The sequence below is a fragment of the Macaca fascicularis genome, chromosome 6, assembly GCF_037993035.2.
Source record: "Macaca fascicularis isolate 582-1 chromosome 6, T2T-MFA8v1.1".
NCBI classification, from domain to species: Eukaryota; Metazoa; Chordata; class Mammalia; order Primates; family Cercopithecidae; genus Macaca; species Macaca fascicularis.
This window is the reverse complement of record NC_088380.1, coordinates 187153284-187174214: the sequence shown is the minus strand read 5'-3', so window position 1 is coordinate 187174214 and position 20931 is coordinate 187153284. Positions and strand designations below refer to the sequence as shown.

Here is a 20931-nt window from a genome sequence, read left to right as displayed (position 1 = left end):
GACCCTGGGCAACAGGGTCTCAGTCTGTCACCTAAGCTGGGGTGCAGTGGAGGGATGACTGCTCACTGCAGTCTCGACCCCCGGCTCTAGCAATCCCCCCATCTCAGTCCCCTGAGTAACTGGGACTACAGACATGCACCACCACACTCAGCTAATCTTTGTATTTTTTGTATAGACAAGGTTTCACTATATTGTCCGGGCTGGTCTCAAACTCCTGGGCTCAAGCGATCTGCCTGCCTTGGCCTCCCAAAGTGCTGGGAATACAGATATGAACCACCACATCTGGCCTGTTTTCAAATTCTTGAGTCTGAGAAGTATATAAGTATAAATACTTTTGATGGCTACATGTATGTTAATGACTTGTTTCACACATGGATGTATCCTCATCATTTTATAATTCATATAAGTGGTGCAATTTGCGTATGAGCCTGTGGATTTACATATGTATGTAGACAGACACATAATATTAACTGAATTAAAGTAAGGTAGCTTCTTAACCAAATGCTACAGCAGACAGCCTTTAACTTTAAAACGTTGAATTAAGTTCGAGTTGTTTGGCAAAAAGCATTAATAGAAGAGAATAAATGTAAACAATGTTATAAACTCAATAGAATAAAGAAATAGAAGCAATATTTAAATCAGTGCTTAGGTTCTCAGGTGGCCTTTAGTAACTGTTAGCCCTGATGGGTAGCCCAGAGGTCATAACAGAAATGGTACTATTTAGTACCAGTTAGAAACCTAAAAATGTGCCATCAGGCTACTTGATTTTTCATATCTGTTTTCTGGGGGAAAATGAACAGAATTTCAACAGGAAACTTGAGATCTGGAAACACAGCCTTTAAATTTTATTCTTACCATAGTAGTAGGAGGAGATATTTCTAAAAGAACTTTATATAGCAGTTGCTTACGTTAGAGATTTTGTATCTTGGGCATTTACCATGAGCTGAAATTTTGGCTTCTTTTCTTATTAGATACTGTTGTCTAAGAAAAAAACACAATGACTCAAACTTTAGATTTATTGTATTCTTCTCATCAACTCAACCATTTCCTCTACTGTGATATTCCAAAATATACACATTTTAAGATGGGATAACAGTGACTTTGTTTCCAACTTCTTGTCATGTTTAAACTGAAGATTTCATTTCTTGACTGGTTTTATGCACTCTATGTTAAATTACCTGGTTTTGAATGTAGTCTAAACTGTGAAAACGGTACGTGAAGGATTGCTGAACCCCGTCTTAACTGTCGCTGAAATATGTCTCTGCAAAGGGGTTAGTCCATGCTGTAGTCTTAGCCAGCTCACTGTGCTCTTCATATGTGTGGTACCTTGAATGGAAATAAGCAGATTTTTCCTTGTTACTTATTAAAAAGATAATATATTCAATGTATATTCTGGCATTGCTGTGTTTTCCAAAACGGTTCTAATGGATTGTGCATTATATTTCCTAATTCTAGTGCTGCATTTGATACAGTTCTTGGGATAAATGTTGCAGTCAAGAAACTAAGCCGTCCTTTTCAGAACCAAACTCATGCAAAGAGAGCTTATCGTGAACTCGTCCTCTTAAAATGTGTCAATCATAAAAATGTAAGTTATGTGTGTATTTTGTCTGTGTGCTTCCATGTTGTCAATAATGTGAGAATCTTCAGGGTCTTCTGGAGATACATTGAGTTCAGATCTAGGATAAGCTAAGGATAAAAGTGACTATTAACATTGTTATTTTATTTTATTTTATTTATTTATTTATTTATTTATTTATTTTTTGAGATGGGATCTCGCTGCGTCACCCAGGCTGGAGGTCAGTGGCGTGATCTCGGCTCACTGCAAGCTCCGCCTCCCGGGTTCACGCCATTCTCCACCTCAGCCTCCCGAGTAGCTGGGACTACAGGCGCCGCCACCACGCCCGGCTAGTTTTTTGTATTTTCAGTAGAGACGGGGTTTCACCGTGTTAGCCAGGATGGTCTCGATCTCCTGGCCTCTTGATCCACCTGCCTTGGCCTCCCAAAGTGCTGGGATTACAGGTGTGAGCCGCTGTGCCCGGCCTATTTTTTATTGATAAAATTCTTAATAAACATTGAGGAAATTAAAGCTGAAAAGAGGCATCATTATGGTTCATAGGAATTTAGGTCACTCAACCAGAGTAGGAATATCAGTTGATACTGTTTCTGTAAAATAGGAACAGTATTGATCCAACAAATTGAGAAACAACTAAATATTTTGTGGAAAGATGTTGTTCTATAAGTAATTTTTTACCTTGTATATGACATCTCAGTTTCAAATACACTTATTAGATGATGTCACATTTAGAGTAGCTATTCTTGGAAGCGCCACAGAAATCAAAGCACTAAATTTTATGGAGAAATAATGTTTCTAGAAAATGAAGTTGTGCTCAATCAGGCACATTGTATGTTCTCCTAGTGGTCGCTGCTGAGCATTACGTTGATAACCTTGCCAAGTTATAAAATTATAAAATGTTGGCAGGGCGCGGTGGCTCACGCCTGTAATCCCAGCACTTTGGGAGGACAAGGCGGGTGGATCACCACAATCAGGAGATCGAGACCATCCTGACTAACACGGTGAAACCCTGTCTCTACTAAAAATACAAAAAATTAGCCAGGCGTGGTGGTGGGCGCCTGTAGTCCAGCTACTCGAGAGGCTGAGGTGGAGAATGGTGTGAACCCGGGAGGAGGAGCTTGCAGTGAGCAGAGATCGCACCACTGCACTCCAGCTTGGGCGACAGAGCGAGACTCCATCTCAAAATAAATAAATAAATAAATAAATAAATAAATAATGTTAAATCTGGAAGGAGTTTTTTTATTTGTTTTGTGTTGATTTTTTAGACAGGATCTCATTCTGTCACCAAGGCTGTGATTCTCCCACCTCAGCCCCCCAAGTAGCTGGGACTATAGGCGTGTGTCACCATGCTTGACAATTTTTTAAATTTTTTGTAGAGTTGGGGTCTTACCGCATTGCCTAGGCTAGTCTTAAACTCCTGAGCTTCCTTCTTTTGAGTCTGTGGCTTGAGTTGGTTTTAATTTCTCTAATGCATGCTTTATTTTACTTGTTTATTTAAAAAAATTTTCAGGTTACAAAAAATATATATTATTTTTAAAAATTCAAACAATATAAAAAAGTAAAAACTCCTGACTACCACCACCCACAGAGTACTAGCATTAACAATTTGGTGAGCATTCTTATACATACATGTACACAAGTACATAAACAAGATTAATCGTGTTATTCTTCATCCTGCTTTTCTCCTCACGCAGTGTGGGTTGACCTCATGTACTTTAATTAACATAGATATAAGCCAGTTTTTAAATGACTGAATAGCGCAGATGCACAGTAATTTAAGAGACTGCCAACCACCTGTTGTTGGATAGATTGTTTTGTTTCTCACTGTTATAAGCAGTGTTGCAATGAACATTCTTACGCCTGAATTTTTGCACACTTGTCCAGGTGAAGTTCTTGGCCAACATTGCCGGGTCAGAGTACACACTTCTGGTTTATATATATTCTACTTTAATATATACTGACAAATTGATCTCAAGGAAGACTATTAGTTTGATATTTTCATTAAGAGTATCTGAGAAGCTGGGCATGGTCCCTTCCACCTGTAATCCCAGCTACTTATGGGGCTGAGGCAGGCGGGTCGCTTGAAGCCAGGAGTTCAAGGCACACCAGGGCAATAAAACAAGACCCCATCTCTTGAAAAAAAAAGTGTCAGCTGGGCGCTGTGGTGCACGCCTGTAATCCCAACACTGGGAGGCCAAGGCAGGTGGATCACCTGAGTCAGGAGTTTAAGACCAGCTTGGCCAATGTGGTGAAACCCTGTCTCTACTAAAAATACAAAATTTAGCTGGGCATGGTGGCGGGTGCCTGTAATCCCAGCTAATCGGGAGGCTGAGGCAGGAGAATCGCTTGAACCCAGGAAGCGAAGGTTGCAGTGAGCCGAGATCACACCATTGCACTCCAGCCTGGGCGACAAGAGTGAAACTCCATCTCAAAAAAAAAAAAAAAAGTATCTGAGAATGTCTGTTACTTCAGAATCCCCCAGCACTACATACCATTGATTTTTTTTTGTTTTACTTTTGCCAATTTGATAGATAAATGATATTTTTATTTGTGAGGTTGTCATTTATTTTTATGTGTTTTGGTAATTTAATTTTTATGGCCTTTATCCATTTTTCTTTTGGACTGCTGGTCTCTTCTGCATTTGAAGGAGGGTTTTTTTTTTTTTTTTAATATTAAAACTATTGCCCTTTACTTCTTTTTTTCCATTTGACTATGTTGTTGACATACTGATTTTTTATCGCCTGTTTTTTTGTTTCATTTTAATGTAATCAGATCCCTTAGGTTTCCTGTCAGGTTTAGAAAAGATTTTTCTACACCAGGATTATATAAATGTTTATCATATTCTGATGTTTTATTTCATGTTTTAGATTTAAATCTTTGTTCCATTTTGAGTTTATCTTGGTATAAAGATTGAAATATGGATGCAGTTTTATTTTTGTCCTTAGCTAACCGATCACCCCAATCCTATATAATGGATAATTCATCTTTCCCTCAGTCATCTGGAATGACTTAGGTTATGTGTTTGGTGCCTAAGCCGTGGGACTCGCTGTTTACACCATGGGGTGTATTGGTTCGTTCCTGCACTGCTGTAAAGAAATACCTGAGACTGTGTAACTTATAAAGGAAAAGGTTTAATTAACTCACAGTTGCACATGGCTGGGGAGACCTCAGGAAACTTACAATCAGGCGGAAGATGAAAGGGAGGCAGGCACCTTCTTCACAAGGCGGCAGGAGAGAGAAAAGTAAGGAGCAAAGTGGGAAGTGCTCCTTTTAAAACCATCAGATCTCAGGAGAACTCACTCACTATCACAAGAACAACATGGGGGAAACTGCCCCCATGATCCAGTCACCTCCCCCCAGGCTTCTCCCTAGACATGTGGGGATTATGGGCATTACAATTCAAGATGAGATTTGGGTGGGGACAAAGCCAAGTCGTGTCAGAGTGCCAGGATGGAGGCCTGCAGCAGGATCAGCTCTTAACCCTCTTTAAGTAAAAATACAATGCTATGAGGCCTTTCACTTTGTCACACCAAAAATATGAGCTTAGCCTTCATATTTCGAAACTTTTTAGAAATTTGTGCATAGTATTTAAGTTTTCAGAGTTAACATACTGCTTTATTTAGTGTTTTGTTACCCATAACTTCTACTTTTTTATGTTCAAAAAGACATTATGTGTTTAAATTCTGTAATAATTAAGTCACTAGGGACACATGAAGGTGATTTGATTAAAAGTGCATCTTTCCTTTAATTGATGTTTAATTTTTCTCAAATGCCATGTAATTGGTAAAAGCAGTAATAATAATAAGTACTGAGTTCTGCTGTGATTGTTTTCCCCAGTTTTAATGCTTTTCGATATTAAACTTAATTTTTGTAATCAAGTAGAGTCATCTGACATATTGAAGTACAATTAATTTTCTCTTTTCAGATTATTAGTTTGTTAAATGTGTTTACACCACAAAAAACTCTAGAAGAATTTCAAGATGTGTAAGTATCATTTTTATTCAGTAATGCACTGTACATCAAAGCGTGAACATCTAGAAAAGGCAGCAACTGCTTTTTATACTTAGGAAACGTAGGTGGCAATACATTTTGTGACATCACAGATAACTTTCTCTGTTGCAGAGAAGTATTTAGAAAATTTGATGGTAATATTAATTATTTGTACCACATGGGTTTTCGTCTTCATAACAGATAAAGGATGACTGGAAAGAATTCTTCAGAGCAGACCAGGATCACTAATGTGTTTTGCTGAACTATAAAATGTTTTTCTCAAGTCCCTCATAGCCAGGATTTTAGGGTTCAGGAATTTATGAGTATTATTTGTAATGATTAAGGCACTAATTCTATTTAAGATTCTATACTTCCAGAATCTTAAGTAGAATCATCTTACTAACAGTGCAATGAAGTATTAATCTATTGAGAGGCGTAATGCCCAACTTCATCCTTAATTTATTGGTGTGTTCAGTCATTAACAAGTATCTGATTGCCCTCTGTGTGCTGGGCGCTCTCTGGGACTTGGCATACTTGGCTTCCCTGGAGCCTGTCAGGAAAGACAGACAGGTAACATGATAAATGAGGAACGCGTGTAGTCCAATAGAAAGTGCTAGGTGCTGGCCGGGCGCGGTGGCTCACGCCTGTAATCCCAGCACTTTGGGAGGCCAAGGTGGGCGGATCACAAGGTCAGAAGATCGAGACCATCCTGGCTAACACGGTGAAACCCCATCTCTACTAAAAACACAAAAAATTAGCCGGACGTGGTGGCGGGCCCCTATAGTCCCAGCTACTCGGGAGGCTGAGGCAGGAGAATGGCGTGAACCCAGGAGGCGGAGCTTGCAGTGAGCCGTGATCGCGCCACTGAACTCCAGCCTGGGCAACAGAGCAAGACTCCATCTCAAAAAAAAAAAAAAAAAAGCGCTAAGTGCTGTGGACAAAGGGTCAGGCTGGGTCAGGGGATCAAAAGTGCTGAGGGTTGGACTTGAGGCTGCAGTTTTAAATAAGGTGGCTGGGGAAAGACCTCCGTGAGTTGGTGACATGTGGAGAACGCCTTGAAGGAGATCAAGAAGTCGGTCCTACAGATGCTTGGGGGCAAGTAGAATGGAGATAGAAGGAACAGACAACGCTCAGGACAGCAGCGGATTCCCGCCTGGTGTTTTCCAAGACCGTCAAGAGGTGGTGTGGCTAGAGATGAGGGAGCAGGGGAAGAGAAGAGGGTGAACACTGCGGGCCCCCAGGCCGTTGTCAGGATGTCTTTTGCTCTAAGGCAAGTCAGAATAAGAGTCTTAGCAGAGCGGTGAGCTCGCCTGCCTTCTGCTTTAAAAGCATGAGTCTGGCTTCTGGGTTGGTGACCCACTGTGAGGGGTGGGGGCGCAGAACATCAGTTACTGCTATTGCAGCAATTCTGTTAAGGCATTTTGGAGGGTCCGTTTGTCCCAGAGGGGCGAGAGGGGAAGAGATTGGATGCTGAAATGGTTCTAAAGGTAGAGCCACAGTATTAGCTGATAGATCAGATGTGTGGTGTGAGAGAGAGGAACTGAGAATGACACCTAGATTTTTGGCCCGAGCACCTGAAGGATGAAGGAGCTCTCAGCTGAGACGAGGAAGGCTGTGAGAAGGCAGACTGGGCTAGGGGTGGAATCAGGAGTTCAGTTTCGGACGTGGCTTTAAGACGCCTGTTGGACATCAAGGTGGAACTGGGAATAGGGAGGCAGAGGAATGAGCCTGGAGTTCAGGAGATACGTCTGCATTGAAGGTAGGACTTTGGGAGCTGACGGCCTATGACTGAGATCACGAAGAAAGTGAGTGTTGTCACAGAAGAGAAGAGGGTCAGGGACCAGTTGCTGGGCATTTTGACAGCAAGAAGTTGGAGACAGGACAGGGCAGGACCAGCTAGGATTATAGGACTGGCCAGTGGATTTAGCAGCATGGAAGCCATCACTGGCCTTGAAGAGGACAGTTTCAGCAGAATGTCGGCTGCACAAGCCTTATCCAAGTGGGATTAAGAAAAAAATGGGAGAAGCCTGGGTGCAGTGGCTCATGCCTATAATCCCAACACTTTGGAAGGCCTGAGGTGGGTGGATCACTTGAGGTCAGGAGTTTGAGACCAGCCTGGGCAGCATGGCGAAACCCCGTCTTTACTAAAAATACAAAAATTAGCCAGGCATGATGGCTTTTTTTTTTTTTTTTTTGGTATTTAATTTTCAGTTCTGGGAGTCCGAGGCATGAGAATGACCTGAACCCGGGAGGTAGAGGTTGCAGTGAGCCGAAATCACGCCACTGCACTCCAGTCTGGGTGACAGAGTGAGACCCTGTCTCAAAAAAATTTAAAAAATAAAACGAAGGGAGAAGAATTGGAGCTAGCACATGAGATGCCTCTTTGGGGAGTTTTGCTGGCAAAGGGAGCAAAGAGTTGGGGAGTTGCTGAGTGGGGAGTGTGGTCAAGTGTCCTTTTTGTTGTTGTTGTATGATCACTTTTAAACACATATATATATTGTAGAGAAGTTTAAAGTCACAACAAAATTGAGCGGGAGGTGCAGAGTTCCTGTCTATCCCTGGCCCCTAATATGCAGAGCCTCCCCCATTATCAGCATCTCCCACCAGAGGGTACATGTGTTGTGACTGATGAGCCTGTAACAGCATGGTCTTTAGGCTGGTAAGGAGGATTTCAGCCAAAAATGTAAGAAGTAGGAAACTGTGTGTGTTTGAGATTCTATTTACCATGCTATTAAAGGTTTTTTGTTTGTTTAATTTTTAACTTGTAAGACATTAAGTGTTATTTATATATTCTTTGGAAAATTTTTAGAAAGTTCCATTATACCAAGTTATCTTTTTACTTTAGCCAGTGCAGTGATTGGAAGTAAGTTACCGTTTCATGAAATTTAGTCATAAAGGAACTTTGGATAATTTTCAAATACATAACTGACCTTTTCTTCTCAGGTATCTGGTTATGGAGTTAATGGATGCTAACTTATGTCAGGTTATTCACATGGAGCTGGATCATGAAAGAATGTCCTACCTTCTTTACCAGATGCTTTGTGGTATTAAACATCTGCATTCAGCTGGTATAATTCATAGAGTAAGTAGTGATGTATTAATTTTATTTTTAAAACATAATCATTTGGTTGTCATAATCCTTTACGTACAAAATAACATTTAAAAACAATTGTTAGGGTTGAAAATCCAAATAAATGATGGAATCATATTGTGTTGTAAGAGAGTCGTTCTAGGAAGCCTCTGTGGAGCCGCCCGGCGTGCCAGGCCAGGTGAGCTGCCGTGGACACGGCCAGATACTGCACTCTCGGTCAGATACTGCACCGGCCTGCCAGGCTAGGCGAGCTGCCGTGGACACGGCCAGATACTGCACTCTCGGTCAGATACTGCACCGGCCTGCCAGGCTAGGCGAGCTGCCGTGGACACGGCCAGATACTGCACTCTCGGTCAGATACTGCACAAGAATACATTTTTTTAAACTTTTCATTTTAAAGTAACTTAAAACTTAGAGAAAAATTACAAGAATAGGACAGAGAACTTCCAACTACCATTTGTCTACGTTCACCTATGGTTAATATTTTTGCCATATTTGAAAGCCCATTTTTAATGAGCAAGGAACTTAGAGGCCAAGTAGTCAGTGAGACAGCTGCTTGAGAACTAACTTTCTTAAATAATGACCCAAATATCCATTTCTCTTATCCTAAAATTCTGCCCTGCCAGCTTCCCTGCGTCACTGGTGGGAGTGACCTGGCCCCGTGCCACAAGGGTTCAGAGCAGACCTGTGGGCTCGGCACAGGCTGGGATTTGACTGACAGTGTGACTGTACTGTCAGGAAACACATTTAATAAACTGGGGAGCTAGGATATAATTCTCGCTGAGCTGATTTTACAAGTTTTGTTATTATTACTTGTACAGCTGTGTAAGCAGACTATCACGATATAATTGTTTTTAGCAATTTGATACCAATACTTTTATTAGCAAAGAAAATGAAATAAACTTCTTCCTGCCAAAAAACAGTACATTTTTCATAAAAAAGAAAGATGGAATTGATGTAAAAAAAAAAAAGAGCCACTGACAAACACAATCTATTTATAACTTGTATAACATTTCATTCATGTGCATGTTTTGAGCATTGTGGAATATTTAATTTGCATCAGGCTTTCCAAATTCCTTAAATTTATAAGATTTGTTTTCAGTGGGAGTTCTCAGATGACTTTTGAAATAATTATTAAAATGAAAACTTATTGGCAAACTACTAGGGTTTAGATACAGAATACCTTCTTGTGTTTAAAGATCCATCTCCAGTTTGCACAGATCATGTCTTTGAATGTTCCCAAGAGAAACAAAGGCATCCCCACATTCTTTACATTTACAGGGCTTTTCAGAAACGAGTTCTTTTATATCTTCAAGTAGAACTGGAAAGACTGAAGACATTACCACATTGTTTACATGCATAGAATTTTTCCTCCAGTAGTATTTTTTTTTCATATTTTCAAAGGAAAATGGAAACGTTGCATATGCTTTTTAATGTGTTCAAAGGTAACTGGAACATATAAAGGCGTCATCACACTTCTCTTATGCATATTATGTAAATTATACTGTTTTCCTCCAGTATAATTTCTTTCATGTTTTCAAAGATAACTGAATTAACTGAATGTTTTCCCCAAATCCTTACATTCTCAGGATTTCTACAAAGTATGAGTTCTTTCATGTTTACATACAGGACTGGAATACCTAAATGCTTTGCCACGTTTCTCACAGTCAGAGGGTTTCTCTCCGGTGTGAGTTCTGTCGTGTTTATATAGAGAACTGGAATATCTAAAGACATGACCACCTTCCTTACAGTCAGAGGGTTTCTCTCTGGTGTGAATTGTCATGTTTCAAGGTAATTGAAGCAACTGGAGGCCTGACCACATTTTTTACACTCTCAGGGTTTCTCTCCAGTATGAGATTTTTCATGTGTTTGAAGGGAGCTGTCCAATCCCTAAAGGTGTTACCACTTTTTCTTTCTTTCTTTTTTTTTTTTTTTTTTTTTTTTTGAGACGGAGGCTTGCTCTGTTGCCCAGACTGGAGTGCAATGGCACGGTCTTGGCTCACTGCAAGCTCCACCTCCCAGGTTCAAGCGATTCTCCTGCCTCAGCCTCCCAAGTAGCTGGGATTGCAGGCACCTGCCACCACACCTGGCTGATTTTTTTTTTTTTTTGGTAGGGACGGGGTTTCACCATGTTGGCCAGGCTGGTCTCGAACTGCTGACCTCATGATCTGCCTGCCTCGGCCTCCAAAGCACTAGGATTTACAGGTGTGAGCCACCGCGCCTGGCCACATTTTTTATATTCATAGGGTTTCTCTCCAGTATGAGTTCTCTCATGTGTCTGAAGGTAACTGAACCAACTGAAGCCTTGATCACTTTTTTTTTTTTAATTTATTTATTTATTTTTTTTTGAGACGGAGTCTCGCTCTGTGGCCCAGGCTGGAGTGCAGTGGCCGGATCTCAGCTCACTGCAAGCTCCGCCTCCCGGGTTCCCGCCATTCTCCTGCCTCAGCCTCCCGAGTAGCTGGGACCACAGGCGCCGCCACCTCGCCCGGCTAGTTTTTTGTATTTTTTTTTTTTTAGTAGAGACGGGGTTTCACCGTGTTAGCCAGGATGGTCTCGATCTCCTGGCCTCGTGTTCCGCCCGCCTCGGCCTCCCACAGTGCTGGGATGACAGGCGTGAGCCGCCGCGCCCGGCCGTGATCACATTTTTGACATTCGTAGGGTCTCTCTCCGGTGTGGCTCTTTCGTGTCTTCTTAGGGGACTGTGTTGACTGAAGGCTCTGCCACATTTTCTGCAGTCGGCGGCTTTTTCTGTCCAGTGTGTTCTTTTCTGTCTTCACACGGAGCAGGAACGACTCGAGCCTTTGCCACATTTCTTACATTTATAGGGTTCTCTCCTGTGTTACTTCTTTTATATTTCTGAATGGAACTAGAAAGAGTGAGTCTTTTACCATATTTCTTAAACACATCGAAGATTTTTCACCATTGTGAGCTGTTTTACATTTTTTTCAAAGTAGCTACAGAAACTGAATCGTTCCCCACATTCCTACATTCATAGGGTTTCTGTTCAGCATGAGCACCTCTGTGGCTGTGAAGGTGACCAGAATGTCCAGAGGCTTTACCGCATTTCCGACATTTACAAGGGTTTCCCCACCGTGCGTTCTTCCATGTTTTTGAAAAGAACTGCAAAATCTCAAGGCTTTACCACCTTTCTTCCATTCACAGGGTTTTTCTCCAGTGTAAATTACTTTGTGTCTTAGAAGTAAATAGAGAAACTTCAATGTCCTCCCACATTTCTTACATTTATGAGGTCTATTACCAGCGTGTGTTACCATGTGTCTTTGGACATTTATGGGAGAAAGGAAGATTTTCTCACATTGTTTACATTTGTATGGCTTCACCCCACGTTTCTCACGTTCATATAGTTTGTGTCCAGAATGAGGTAAGATGTGCCTATTAAGGGGTGAAGGACATATAAAGACTTGCCCACACACACTGCATTCACATGAATTTACATCAGCAGAAATTTTCTTCTTCAGGTTCAGATTTGGAATCTGGCCGAATATTTCTCCACAAGGACTACCTTCTTTACATTCACAGAGTCTTTCTACCATAGGACTTCTTAAGTTTTTTCCAGAATTATTGAAATGACTTTCAATGTTCTGGTCTTCCCATTTGTTTCCATTTCCTGGCTTCCGGGGTTCTCTGGCATCCTGCTTAGGGATCTCCAAGGTCACAGGGTGACAGAGTCTGAGGCAGAGCCACCTAGGCCTCCTGGGCCCGAATTTTTTTAAAAAAAAACAAAGTATTGAGTGAGACTAGAGGCAGAGATAATATAATTTTATCGGAAATAGATGTGCTTAGCATTCCCTAAATTATTACTATACTAATTTTATTGACAGATTGCCATTAGATTTTATGTTCCAACAGCAAGAGGTCGTATTTTTGCTGAACTGAAAACTGAATGTCGGGAAGGAGCTAGTGAGAGACAAGAACAGCGGAGCCTGTTGTTACAGAAATGAGCAGATGGGTTTTAGGTGGTGGAGTGGTAAAATAGCTTTTTCAGATCTGCTGTGCCAGCAAAGGTTGGTTCTATCACAGCTAGTGAAGCCCTCCCTTGGGGGCAGAGCCCACTGACCCACAGAGGGCAGGGTTGCCTCATCCCAAGCCTCAGGCTGTGGCCCAAGGCCAGCGTCAGGGATAGCTCTGGCCCTCCCAGGGCTAGCTGACAGCCTCCCATCTGCCATCCAGTGTACTGTTATTTAAAATAGAAACCTCGCTGCCATCAGATGGTCAGTTAAAATAATATATTGGTGACTTTGTTTTAAAAATAGTAACACTAGGCTTCTGAATTAAAAATGAAGATCTCCTGATGTACCATCCTATTTCCGTTCCTGAAATGTCCACGGACCTTCATGTAATTTAAGATACTCTTAATGTCTCTTAAATAGATTTTATTAAATTCATGCTTTAGAATAATTTCCCAGATTATTAGTCGTACTACATTAGGCCTTATTCATTTTATGAGGGGAAATGGTTTGCCTGACTTGTTCCCCCTTGGGCCCCGAGGTGAGCGGGAAGCAATGGCCTCCTGTCACTGGGGCCTCGTGCGAGCTGCAGCCTCAGAGGCCTTTTTTATGAAATAGTCGGTTCCTGAGCCCGAGTCAGATGGGGCCCAGAGAAGTGTTTGGTTTGCCCAGCATGAGGTATAGAAACCTAAGACGCCGTCAGAAAATGACCCCATTGCCGTCCCTCCCTCGTGCTCACCACCCCCACCAGCCTGGCGTCTTGCTGTGTCCTCCCTGTCACCTTGTTCCCTCGTGCTTCTCACATCCATGGCCTTGCCAGGCTCTCCCCACATCTGTGTCCATGTGGGAGAGTGAGGCACACTCACTGTGGGGAGGTTCCAAACATTGCACAGGTGTATAAAGCAAAGAGGGAAACCCCCTCTTGCCCCTGCTCCCCGCCCCACCCCTGCCCACATCCCAGGAGGGGAGGAGCCCTAAGTTAACTATTCTGTGTGGACTGCACCATGCTTTGTCCCATCTACAGTACCAAGCACAAAGATAGACATACTTTTAATTTTGCCTATTAAAATGATTTAATACAAAACATAAATTTTAAATATTTGAAAGATAAAGTTTTGCCCATGATATCCCACCAAAGTATATACTTTATATAATTCAAAAAATGAAAAGCAAGTACCCCAGCCCTGTGTTAGCACCAGGAGATGGCCAGTGAGAGCACGCTGGTGCATGTCCTGCCTCCCTCTGTTAACTGATGTTAATACCAACATATCTGTACTTATGTCCTTTTGAACTTACATGCTAATTTAAAGACAGGATCACCTTGTATATAACTGTAGCAACTTGCTAAACAAGTAGCTTGGTTTTTTTTTAATCAAGGATCAAATAGTTCTATTTATAGAACTATTATATATTTATAGTTCTATTAAGTATTTATATTTATGAAAAACAGATTCCTCCACCTCCTCTTTTATTTCTCTCTCCCTAGAAGTAAACTCCTTCAGTTCATTTAGCTGATTATTTTGGTGTCTATTTCCATATTGAAAAAATATGCTTAGCTCTTTCTTCATTGATCCTTTCTCAGTTTGGGGCATAAGATGCTGATTTAGTGGCTGGGCACGGTGGCTCACTCCTGTAATCCCAGCACTTTGGGAGGCTGAGGCGGGTGGATCACAAGGTCAGGAGATCAAGACCATCCTGGCAACACGATGAAACCCCGTCTCTACTAAAAATACAAAAAATTAGCTGGGTGTGGTAGTGCACGCCTGTAATCCCAGCTACTCGGGAGGCTGAGGCAGGAGAATGGCATAAACCCAGGAGGTGGAGCTTGCAGTGAGCCGAGATCGCACCACTGCACTCCAGCCTGGGAGACAGAGTGAGACTCTGTCTCAAAAAAAAAAAAAAAAAAAAAAAAGCTGATTTAGCTTCTTACCAACCCAGCCCTCACCCTTGGCCTTCCTCGCCCTCCTCCCGGCTGGCTGATGTGATGGTGTTTGGCTGACTGCATCATCGTGCGCGTGGAAATGCTTTGGTACAACAGACCTTCCCCTTTCCCCTTTCGGTCCCTGGAGTTAACAAACACTTACCTTTTGTTTGTTTGAGGTTTTTGTTTGTTTTGGGAGATAGTTTTCTATGTTCTTGTTGGTAATTCAGCCCTAACTCTTCTATCAGGCATCTAAATTTTCTCTCAGCACATGCAGATATTTTGGGTGTTTCATCAGTCTCATCTCTTCAGGAACCTCTTCCGCAGCCTCAGCCCTGTTCCCCGTTGCACTGACTGCCCCTGCACCTGCTTGAAGGGGCTGTCCTGGATCTCCCTTGGTGGTTTTCTGGGAATTTCCTTCATCTCCCTCCCATGTTGGATTCCTTGCTTGCTGTCCTTGTCTCTCAGATTACTCCCTTGTTTTGGTGGGAGACATCCTCCAAAAGCTTCCTAAAAATGCCACAGAGGAGAGACATTTTTTGAGGCCTCAAATGTCTGAAACTCTTTATTCTGCCCTCTCCCATGGTGAGTAGTGTGGTTGTGTGTAGAATTCTTAGTTACAGATCAGTTGCGCTCAGAATGGCAGATGCAGTCCTGTGGTAGCGAGGCCCCTAGCATCGCCCCAGAGTGCCTTAGTGTCATCTGATGACTAATTTTTTTATTTTTTTTTTAGACGGAGTCTCGCTCTGTCACCCAGGCTGGAGTGCAGTGGCGTAATCTTGGCTCACTGCAAGCTCTGTCTCCCGGGTTCCCGCCATTCTCCTGCCTCAGCCTCCCGAGTAGCTGGGACTACAGGCGCCCGCCACCACGCCCAGCTAATTTTTTGTATTTTTAGTAGAGACGGGGTTTCACCGTGTTAGCCAGGATGGTCTCAATCTCCTGACCTCATGATCCACCTGCCTCAGCCTCCCAAAGTGCTGGGATTACAGGCGTGAGCCACCGCGCCCGGCCGATGACTAACCTTTTCTAAGTGCTGTGGTTTGGGGTTTTGGTTTGGTTTTATCTCTGGAAACTTTTAAACTCAGTTCTTTATTCCTTGTATTCTGAGATGTTTTGATGTATGCCTTGATATGGACATTTTTTCTTTAGTTTTGCTGGGCACTTGGCCTTCAGTCTGGAAGCACATGTTATAGAGGTCTGAGAAATTTATATCATTTCTTTCAGAATGTCCTCTTAACTCCATTCTGTATTCTTTTTCTCTGAAGCACGAGTTAATTGACACTCATTTGCTCTTAAAAGTTCCTTTTTACAGCATTCTGTTCTTGTTGCATGGATATACTATCATCTCTGAGGATAAGCTTTTGTTAAAGGGTTTTATCACTCCCTTCATTGTCTTTCTCTACCCAGAGTTCCTTTTTTAGTGTGTTAGGTCCCTCCCTGTCACACACAAGGCTTTCCCCAAATGTCTGGTTGGATCATGTTTAAGATTGAAGCATTAGGCCAAGCATGGTGGCTCATGCCAGTAATCCCAGTGCTTTGGGAGACTGAGATGGGCAGATCGCCTGAGGTCAAGAGTTCAAGATCAGCCTGGCCAACATGGTGAAACCCCGTCTCTACTAAAAATACAAAATTTAGCCGGGCATGGTGGCAGGCGCCTGTAATCCCAGCTACTCGGGAGGCTGAGGCAGGAGAATTTCTTGAACCCCGGAAGCGGAGGTTGTAGTGAGCCAAGATTACAACGTTGCACTCCAGCCTGAGCAACAAGAACGTGACTTCATCTCAAAAAAAAAAAAAAAAAAAAAAAAGGTTGAAGTATTAGAAGCCGACTGGAAGTGCTGAGTGAATGGGTGGATTGTTAAAGAATGGGTGTCTCTTGGGCCACAGGCAGCTGCAGGTGTCGCCTTCTGTAGGTTTTTTCTCTGGGCACCATTTAATTTCTCTGGAAAAGGCCCTTCCAGTCCCTTGGTGGAGGGATGTAAGCCTGGCTGCTGGGGTACAGGGCTGTGGGGTGGGACTGGGCTTCTCATGTGGCAGAGTGCAGACTCTCTGGGCAGCCCTGTTGCAGGCAGGCCTCGCCGTGCCTTCCCTGTTGGTGCCCACAGGACTGCGTGCTGCACCTGTGGCCCTGCACCTGGAAGCTGGGCATCAGTTTCTCTGCATGAAGGGCCAGCAGGAGTGAGGAAGGAGTGGAGCCTCACTTTTGGGATGGAGGTGGGGATCTGGGGTATCTAACTGCTACGTACTTGGACTTTCAGTAAAAAGAAAACTCCGAGTGCTGACCTTGCCTCGTTCCGCCTCCATAGCACCTGTGGTTCACTTGCTGAGCCTTTCCTGGGTGTCGTGGCCATTTGTGGAGGTTGGCATTCCCTTCGCTCTGCCATGGCATTTGGTACGGTCCTGCAGCTTCCTGTCTCTGTAGAGTGGGGGCTTTTCGTGGGCAACATCAGCATGCCACGGGGGGTTACACAGGCGAGGGACCGGCTGGGAGAAGGAAGGGGGAGCAGCCGGAGGAGGCAGCGAATACCAGCTGAATGCGGTGCAGTCCTGGCCCCTCAAAGGGCCGGTCCAGACTTCGGTGCAGCTCTGAGGCCTCCAGTGTCACACAGGAACAGGCCTGCCTCAGCACCCCTGCCCAATCGGCCCCTGGCTGACAGCTCTGTGAGAGGTACACCCTGGCAGGGACAGAGGATGGGTGCAGACACCGCACTGGGCCGTCTGTCACTCCCACTCCTGTGGTGGGAGACCAAGGAGTGCGTTTCCGTGGCCCCCACAGTCCACCCTGGCCCCCTCAGCTCTACTTCTCCACATAAGTTGGGAGTGGCTTTCCTGTGGCGTCCATGGTTCTCTTCCTCAGGGGAACTCTGGAAGACAGAGGTTAGTGGGACACCCTATAGTCCCTGTCCCTGTGGTCTCTCTGCTGGCTCTTGCCCTTCCCCTTTCCTGTTATTCACACCCTCAGCTCTCACATCGGCAAGCCCCTGTGGCTTACCTGGCGTGTGTCCCGGACCTTCATTCCTGAGCCGTCTGTGTCTGGTGGCGCTCAGTGGGCCACAGGGTCCCAGCCACCCAGTGGCCGTCTCCCCAGCCCTCAGTGTGTGGCTGGAGCAGAGGCCCTTGGCAGTTGGAGTAACCCCCACACGAGTTCCTTGGCCTGCGAGTAAGTCATCACAACGAGGCCAGATGGAAACCTGAAACTGCCCCCAAGATAGCAAATCAAGAACAAGATCACACATGCAGGGCTCGGGTGGGTGGAAGAGATTCGTGCCACCATGGAAGCCTCAGGGGAGCGGGGACAGTGGTCTCCTGCATCCCCGTCTAACTCACTAGTCCAGCCCTTGAAGAAACTGCATGGATTCTGGCGAATGACTCTAGACAGCCACAGGCTTATGGCACTGGCAGTCCTGGCTGCGGCTGCTGTGCGGGTCGAGGTGCAGTTGCTGGAGCAGATTAATAAGGCCTCAGGTGCGGCGTATTGATCGGGCAAATGCATCCTCCACACTGCTTAGAAGAGAGGCCCAGACAGCACCCACACGCGTGCAGGCTGGACAGCAGTGTTCTCTTACAGCTTTGTTCTAAGGCTTTGCTAACGTTCCCACCCTCCCATAACATGACCAGAAGAGAACTGGCCCAGACTTCACTTCTGACCTGACCCCACAAACTCCGCAAGTGGAGGAGCCATGATAGCGTTTGGGGTCTTCGGGTTTCAGTGTCTACTTAGAGCTGTGTCCATTCATCCTCAAGAGTGCCTGGCTGTTCTCCTTACCCAGTGGACAGCCACAGCTACCTGTGGGGAAGGACCAGGGAAGGCCAGACAGTGGACACCTGTCAGGATGTGCTCCTTCCTGGGATACCTCTCAAGCAGTGGGTCTGGATCCCAGAGTCGAGCAGGCAGTGGGGGAGGTCAGCACCTGCCCCACTTGTGCTGCGAATGTTGGGTTCCAGGCTCTTTGGTGCCCCACTCGTGCTGCGGGTGCTGTGGTGCCGTCACTGCTGCCCACAGAGTAGCGTTGGGTTCCAGGCTCTTTGGGAGCCAAGCCCCGAGCCAGGCATCACTTGGATCTTTACTTGGCATTTGTCATCTTTGTTCTGAGTGATTTTCAAGACTTGAAGGGGCATAACTGTCTTTCCTCTGCTGTCCTTGAAATTGAAGTGAGGTGTTGGGAAGTTGTCTCAGTTTGTATTTCGCGGGTGCCTAGAGAGGGTCCCAGGGTGCGGGGAGAGCTCTAGGAGCCCTGTGACCTCCTTAGCCACCTCCCCATTGGCCACACAGAGCACCCGTGCAAGCTTGGGATTCTGTCACCACAGTCTTCCAGCAGACGGCAGTGAAGTGTGCTTTTCCGGCTACATTAGTATGTGGTGACAGTTTTTTGACAGATGGCAGCGTCTTCAGATGAGCGTGTTTTCTGGCGCACTGGGGTTCGCGGAGCTGGCGGGCAGCCTGTGGAGATGGTTCCACTGCTGCGTCTGTCCTTGTAGAACCAGGCTGTCCTTGTCATCCTTGCTCCTGCGGCTGTGCTGTTAGTTCTGGGTGGGCTGGGCTTCGGGGCCTGCTGGCTGGTGAAGTGTGTGCATTTCACACCTCAGAAGTCAGCCTTCTGGAGAGAAAGTGCCCACGCCACACCCTCCGCGGCCTGAGGGAGCGCCTCTTTCAGCTTCTCCCGCCAGCACCACGGCTGCTTGCTTTCCATCGCTGCCACGTGATAGACTAAAAATGGGCTTTCATGTTGGGTTTTTAAAAAAGATTTTTGTGAGATTGAGCATTATTTTATCTGTTAGTAATTTGTGTTCTGAAATGCCTGTTCTTGCCATGTTCTTTGATTTTAAAAAAGGAAACGAGAAACAAATTGGTTCATTTGGTCTTAGCTCCATGACCAGGTCCTCACAGCGGACAGTCCCTGGTTGAATGTGGGCTGCTTCTCCCCAGCTTTCCTTCGTGTGGGAGGCGGCCTGGCTTCTTCCTCTCAGGCCTTCGGGGTGTCTGCACAGTGCCCTGAGGTGGAATGGAGGCCTGGGGGCCAGGTAGAGATTGTGACTGCATTTTTAAACATTATATATTGATCATTTAAATTTTACAGAATCTAGGAAGCCTAGAAATAGACCATTTAGCAGCATTGGAATGTGATTGTAACTGTTGTGAATGTTGAAATGGCTTCCTGCTTGCCCTGATAACAGCTCCACAGCCTTCACGGAGGCACACCTGCAACCCGCTTGTGGCCCATCAGTTGAGATGTCTTAAAGTCAGGTGTTAGGCAGTGTTACGGAACCTGCAACTCCCCAGGTAAAGGATCCTCACGCCTTACCCTGCGTCAGTGGCTTGGCAGTTTAACATTGCAGGTACACTGCTCTTGTGGAAAGAATGGATATGGGTTGTTTACAAGTCACAGTTTCTAGATTGAGTTTGCAGGCTGAAGTCCCCAGGCAAAAGTCAAATTCCTCAGGCCTGAGGAAGGGGCTGGGGTGGAGGATCAGCAGGAAGAAAGTCCCTTAGTTATGAGGGAAACGGTTGCAGAGGTTGTGTTAAGGCTTTGCAAGTCGGGTGGAACGTGATGCACGTCTTCATTCAGCAGGCACTTCCCAAGTGTCTGCTTGCGCCAGGCCTGCTTCTGAGCGCTGAGAGCTTGCGCCAGGCCTGCTTCTGAGCGCTGAGAGCTTGCCCAGGCCTGCTTCTGAGTGCTGAGAGCACAGCCAGTGCCCTGCTCACACAGAGTCAGCCCTGGGGAGGGGAAGAGAGGTGGCAACTGGAACATGAGCAGGTGAGTTTTTGTGCCACGTACAGATGGAGATGGCAGCACCAGTGCTGGTGGGTCCTTGTGGCGGAGGTGAGAAGCCTGGAGGTGGATGATCATGGAATTGCTCTTCCAAGGAGAGAAAGAGCCATGGGAAGATTCCAGGTTGGGAGGATTCTGGACCTGTGCTGTCCAGTATGGCAGCCACTAACCACAAGAGGCTGTGGAGCACCCAGGATGTGGCCATGCCACATTTGTGAAATACATACTGGACTTCAGAGTCTCACTACCAAAAAGAGAATGTAAAATATCTCAGTATTTTTCTTATGTTGATTACATTTTGAAATGATAATATTATGGATATATTGGGTTAAATAAAATACACTGTATTAGGATTTCACCTATTTCTGTTCATGCTGTTGAACATGGCTACTAGAAAATGTACATTATACACATCATTCGCATTCTGTGACATTGTCTATGGAACAGCACTGCCCTGGACTGATGGTGAGCATGAGGACCTTAGCAGAAGAGAGTCAGAGTGTTGGGGAGCTCAAGTCCAGGTGTGGAGAGCGGGAGGGGGCGCGTGTGCTGGACATGTAGATGCATGGATGGAGGGTAGATAGGACAGCCTGAGGGCCTGCGAGACCACAGAACGGGCA

General features: G+C 45.0%; 1 protein-coding gene across 8 annotated transcripts in view; it reads left to right on the top strand.

Moving 5' to 3' along the window:
- Positions 1-20931, top strand: part of MAPK9 (mitogen-activated protein kinase 9) — a 59954-nt gene that overhangs the window by 22990 nt on the left and 16033 nt on the right. For all 8 annotated transcript variants that reach the window (XM_045394657.2, XM_045394661.2, XM_045394658.2 and 5 more), the window contains 3 exons: positions 1456-1585; positions 5499-5557; positions 8507-8645. In XM_045394657.2, coding sequence (XP_045250592.1) covers positions 1456-1585; positions 5499-5557; positions 8507-8645 — 328 coding nt within the window. The remainder of the gene's footprint in view (positions 1-1455; positions 1586-5498; positions 5558-8506; positions 8646-20931) is intronic.